Source organism: Lactuca sativa, chromosome 7, assembly GCF_002870075.4.
Source record: "Lactuca sativa cultivar Salinas chromosome 7, Lsat_Salinas_v11, whole genome shotgun sequence".
Lineage (NCBI taxonomy): Eukaryota > Viridiplantae > Streptophyta > Magnoliopsida > Asterales > Asteraceae > Lactuca > Lactuca sativa.
Window position 1 is genome coordinate 196,809,887 of NC_056629.2, and position 6,268 is coordinate 196,816,154.

At 31.5% G+C, this 6,268-nt stretch overlaps 1 protein-coding gene across 1 annotated transcript; it reads right to left on the reverse strand.

Moving 5' to 3' along the window:
* Positions 1-621: 621 nt before the first annotated feature.
* On the reverse strand, positions 622-2,220 carry LOC111877279 (F-box/LRR-repeat protein At3g59190). The gene is made up of 3 exons (XM_023873800.1): positions 1,258-2,220; positions 990-1,139; positions 622-906 (listed from the first exon to the last, which is right to left on the reverse strand). Exons 1-3 carry the CDS (start codon positions 2,218-2,220, stop codon positions 622-624), a joined length of 1,398 nt encoding a protein of 465 aa, XP_023729568.1.
* Between the last annotated feature and the right edge of the window lie 4,048 nt (positions 2,221-6,268).

Here is a 6,268-nt window from a genome sequence, read left to right on the forward strand (position 1 = left end):
ATATTCATAATTTCATAATTTCAACCGTACTCTATTAACCTTTTTCTAGTAGTGAAATATATACAAAAAAATAAAAATAACTAAATATGTATAATTGCAAAATTTTGTTAACTTTAAAAGTCTATTGGTCGCATGAAAAAAGAAAAAACTTTAATTGTTGGTGATAATTATGGTCACTTCTCTCACTTTATATAAAACTATCAGTCTAATATGATTAAATATATATAATTGTAAAACATTATCCCTCTTATTCACTATCTCTAACTTATAAAAATAGCCATTGGCTTGAAGCCTCTCCAAATTGATCGCATCTTCTTTTCTAGTAATTGATTTAAGATTCAGTCATTAACAATTTGATTGACTCCCTCTCTTTATTTCCAATAGTATATATACTTTTGCGTCATGTTAACATAAGTATACTTTAAGAACTTCATTCAAATATCATTAAAAAAAAAAGTGCACTTACAACCCAAATGCAATGATGTTATAAGCTAAAACAACATCAAATCTAGACATAACATCAAGTATTATCAACCGTAGATTCACTAATCCAATAATTATCATCCAAAATCCTGAAATACAAAAAAAGAGAACTGAGGTACGTAGGGGTTTCTTGAGATTTCATGAGAACTTGATGACAAAAGCCGTAGAGCTCCTTTCAATCTTTTCCAATTCCTTCCTGGCCTTTGTTTTCCTCTTGAGATCCCGTAGATAAGTCTCAGACCAACGGATATCCATCCTCTCCAAAGCACACGCAGTCTTCAAAACACATTTGAGGAAACATATTTCTGATTTATAACCATGAAAATTCTTCAAACTCACTGTCTTGAGGCAATTCTCTATGCATATGGGTTTCGAATACCATATATAATGGTTCTCACCAAGGTGCATGAAGCACTTGAATCCCTATACAACATTTTTAGAAAACATTACATTATATCATATAATCATCGGCATGATGTTTCGATTTTGAGAATAGAGTAATTCACCTCAGAGAAACAAATAGATTGTAGAACTGGACAGAAGGAAAGCAATCGCATCAATTCTGTAAAAGTATCATTCTCGATTTCCATAGTCATCATTAAATGGGTCAAATTTGGGAACACCACAGAACAGACACTTGCTACAAATGAAAGAGTCTTCACATGGGAAGGAAAAATCGCAAACATAAAAGTCAGTGTATCAAGGTTCGTTCAAAGAGGAGAGTTTTATTGTATAGTATATTCAATTTAACATGTAGAGTAGCTTGCCAATTACCTCAATAATGTAATAATCAGATAACCTCAAAGACACGACATGTTTTAGTCGTTTGAGTAGATCAATAGCTCGACCTGCGACTTCGAGTTCGTTTCCCCTCCCACGGGGATTCAGAAACTCAATAAATGATTTTTCCAGAGACGATGTATTATTCAAGATAATCTTGTTTGATAGAAATCCGATATATTCAAAATATGTAAGATTTGCTGCATCAATCTTGATCTTACAGCCACTAGTTGGATCATTGACTACCACAAAGGATGACTGATCACATATGGTCAATCTCTTTAAGGTGGAATTAGAAATTGCAATGTTCTTCAAGTTCCTTAAACAGATCCTGAATAATACCAATTCTTCTAGAACTCGACACCCTGAGAAAAGCTTTTCTGTAAAATCATCATTTGGGAATCGAACAAAGGACAGGTGCAAGGTTTTCAGGCATGGAAAAGAAACGTCGGATGGGAATTCAATAACACAATCCATTCTTATTTTCAGGCTAACTAATGATGTGCTATTAAACATAGACTGAGGAATCACAGATGGATCCTCTGCAAAGAGAAACAGATCAAGCTCCTGAACATTTTGCATGATTGCATGAGAAATCCATGAACGTATTTTAAATGCATCACGGAAAACATGACATGATAGACGGAACTTCTCCATATTGGATGCATCACGTAATCGTAATACTCTTTCTACAAAGTTCACAAAGGAAGTCACATCAAGCAGACGCAATGCATCAACCTCTTTACCCCTTAACCTTTCATCATCAAAATCAATGTTGGGTGCAGAAGCCCAGAGGTTCTTCCATCTTGTAGATAATATGGACGTCTTAACAACTTCTTTTGTGGGCATAAACGACAAAATGTGATCAAGTATACAATCAGGTAGATTGCTGATAACATCGACCACATCACTTCTTACCTCAACTTCATGTTGTTGGTGGCCTCTATGTTCACTCATGGTTAGCCGGCCTCTTCAATTTCCTAAACACGATATCCGGTTTAGGTTATTTAAAATCAACAAACTGAAAACATTCAAGAATGAAGCAATTTGACTAGAGCATAAAGGCTGTAAAAAAGACGCTATGGACTCAGTCGATCCATGTACGATAGATGAACTATATTCAGCATCCGTAAAAGTAAACAACAAGGACATGATTGATTACTAAAGAATACGTTTCCTCATATAAGATATTCATAACTGATCGTACATTGCAGACTTACAGAGAAAAATGTCTGACTTTTAATCGGATATTTGAGATTGTTGCTGCGTTGTACATTAAGGGAATTGTAAATCCTCTCGTTCGAGACTATTTATCGAAGAATGAGCAAGAATTATGGCGGAGGTGCGCCGGAATTTGCATGGCGGTTAAAACTTAGGAGTGTTTTTATTTCCCTATCTCATATGCCCTAAATAAACAACAAAAGATCATCTAATAAAACTATTAGTTTCTTCACAATTCCATGTTTATTTAGGGGTGTTTGACAAAAAAAAAAAAAAAAATTATTGCTTATTACCTTATAACTTATTAGCTTATAAGCTAATTAGTAAATATGAGCTAACTTATGAAAAAATAACTTATTAGAGGTTCCTCGCTGGAATAAGATATTTTTCATCTAAATATTTTTTTAACTTATAGCAGTATGGAACCTCTAATAAGCTAATAAGTTGTTTTAACAAGCTATGTCAAATACCTCCTTAACAATATAGTGACTTTAAGAGAGAGATAGAGAATTGGAACGAGAGGCAAGGTGGAGCAAACGAGGAACAGAGCATATGTCTGCAGAGAAAGGTTAAACAAGCTTTTAGTGTTTTTCTTAAAATTTGAAAGTTGTAAAATATAAGAGGGGTATTATGGGTATTCCAAAAAAATATAATGATAATGATTTTAAATTATAACAAATAATAATAAAAATGTATAAAATATTTAAAAAATAAATAAATAAGATTTAGGGAAATATAATATTTGGAAACTTATGTACCATATATATGATATTTAGATATTACATAAGGCAAATACGATATTTTGCAATTTATTTATGGTATATATGGAATTTTCCCTAATGTATACATATACACCCATACAAGCTACAAATTTTGTCCCCAAATTCCCGAGATTGATGTGACACACCCCTTCTCGTATATAAATCCCCAAATAGTTTAGGCCAAGGGGTGTATCTAATGTGAAACATTCCCTCACTTTTACTCTACCAACTCATTGTCACGTCATGTTTTCCTCATTGTCAACCAAGAAGAGGAGATGTCCAAAGACTACTTGCCTTGAACTCCGTCCCTTTATCCTCCAAACTTCATTTTCTTCACGTCCGTTCTACGTGCACTTCACGCACCCCTCCTCACCAATAGGAAATAATCACCTCTAATCCCCCTCACTTGCCTCACTTTTTCTAATATTCAAATATATATAAATAATGTATCAATATTATACTTTATTTATAAAGAGATAAAAAAAACATGAATTTCAACATATTATTTTAATAATAATAATTAAAAAAAACAGGGTGAAATCATCTCCTACGGGTGTTCACCGCACCACATCTCACCCACAAGGTGTGGTATTTGCAAGGAGTCACCACACCACCTCTCACCCACAAAGAGTGGTGTTCCCATCACCTCTTACTGCCATATCAATCAATTAAATTTAGAATAAATCATAAAATTGTCTATGAGATTTTGTTCGATCTACATAACTTGTTCCAATTCAAAAAATTTAACTTAGATAATCCTTTAGAGTTTAATTTATCATATTATTTGATTTTTACTGTTAACATTTATAAAATAATTATTTTATTCTCAGAAACAGAATCGGGTAAGGACTCTTTTTTCGGTGAGAACTTATGAGGACATCTTAAAAAAGTTTCAAATTTTTTTTTAAAAAATACAAATCATAAAAACGAGCATAGTACTATATCGGAGAGAAAAAAAAATTGGAAATTTTTTTTTGGATCATTAAGCATCGATCATTTTTATGATCTATGATTCACTTTTTATGATCCATGATTCAATTTTAATGATCCAATTTTTTTTTTCTCTCCGATGTAATATGTTCGATTTTATGATTTGTATTTTTTTCAATTTTTTAAGATATATATATATATATATATATATATATATATATATATATATATATATATATATATATATATATATATACACACACACTAGTCGTCTACCCGCGCAAAGCGGCGGCGACGAATAGTTTCATTCGGCAATTAGTTTCATTCTGCTATTCTTTTATAGAGCATTTGTTTGTTGTGTTGGTTTTCATAGTTGGACAAAAACGGATGGAAAATTGTAAATCAGGAATGAGAAATAACATAGTTTTTACTTAGGTTTTAAGTTTGGTTAAAAAAAACAGTATTTGAACACAACGTTTATAAATTTCAACACGTTTTATATATCTTCCTTATAAAAGAAAAGGTTCATACGGTTTCCTTAATTTTTTACTAAATTGTAGATTGGAAACTCTACTCACGTTATTTTTTACATTGACCAAATTAATTTTCATTATTATAAAATGTTATACGCCATACTTAAAAAAATAATAAATAAATTACAAAATGGACTACCATGGCATATTGTATTTTCTGTTGTGGTCCAAAAGTAAAATGACCATCTTACAAAATGGAATCCCATGGGTTGTTATATTTATTCCTTTTTATAATGCATTGTGACAAAAGAAACTCGTTATTTAGATTTTAGACAAAGAATGATATGATTAATTTTTAAACATTTATACGTCCATTATTGTTGTTCGGAATAAAACACATCTTCAGATCAGATTAAAAAAATATTATCATAAACATTAAAGACTGCAATTTAAGGCTTTAACACAAACATTAAAATTTTAAAATATTTTCATTCGTGTTAAGGGACAAAATGGAAATTTTCACACATTTAGTGATCATACAATGAGCACTAATAATATGTTATATCAAGTTCAACCACATTGTGAATAAACCCGGACAAACAACATCACCTAGTATCTTTGAGTTCCCCCTTGACAACACCTTCATGAGCAATACAATTAGATTTTATTAAACTCGACTAAACATGTTTCAGAGTAAAATGTTATGATTAGATGTTTATATTTAACCACCAACTCCACGATCATAAGACACTTATAGAAGCAATATATTCTCATAGTTGAATTAAGGGTATAGGTACAATAAAAAGTATAACAGACTGTGACACCCAAAAACAACAAAACTTTAATGATAAGCTACTTAATTATGGAAACAAATTTTAAGAGGGTGCATATTTATCACAGCAAACTTTGCACCAACATTTTGAGGATTCCCATTCAATCATATATAAATTTTAAATTTGCATGAATGTAAGCACCAATAGCTCAAGGAAGAAGATGTCATGTTTGCATTTTACTTTCATTTCTTTTGATTACAGCAATTTTACTTTTAAAATCAAAAGTACACTGTAATTTTTTACAATTAGCCGGGGAAGAAAATATCTACAAAAATGTTATAATAAATAGTTGAATGAAAGTACATTTCTATTTCTTGTTTATTATAGCATTTTATACATACAATAGACACAAGCAGCATGCACATTGGACACACACAACAGGAGTGCATACACACATATGCACCCACACAACCACAACGTATACACTTACACAGGCACCACACAAACATCACAGACACATACAACAACCATTTACACACACAACAAGCCCATAACACTAAAGACCAAAAGAGGGGTAAATAGGTCAATATAAGAAAGTTTTACTTTCTGATTGGCATTGTCCGCTAGGGCTGCAGTTTATTTTTGCCTTGGAATCATATGAAGACTATTTTACATCTATATAATAATCTAGTATAAACTCCATAGTCTACATGACTACATCTAAGCATCCAAATAAAATAAAATAAGAAGACGATAAAATTTGGTTTCTTGGTAACCTGTTCATGACAATAAATGTGAAATGCAGTCAAACCAAAAACCCAAAGATTTTAGTTGTTTAGTTAACCAA

What these genes read in the sequence shown, in the direction of transcription:
- LOC111877279 (XM_023873800.1), bottom strand. Translation starts at nt 2,220, where the DNA reads ATGAGTGAACATAGAGGCCACCAACAACATGAAGTTGAGGTAAGAAGT. An exon ending in CTGATTATTACATTATTGAG is followed by an intron (nt 1,140 to 1,257) that starts GTAATTGGCAAG and finishes TCCCATGTGAAG; the next exon opens with ACTCTTTCATTTGTAGCAAG. An exon ending in AATCTATTTGTTTCTCTGAG is followed by an intron (nt 907 to 989) that starts GTGAATTACTCT and finishes AATGTTGTATAG; the next exon opens with GGATTCAAGTGCTTCATGCA.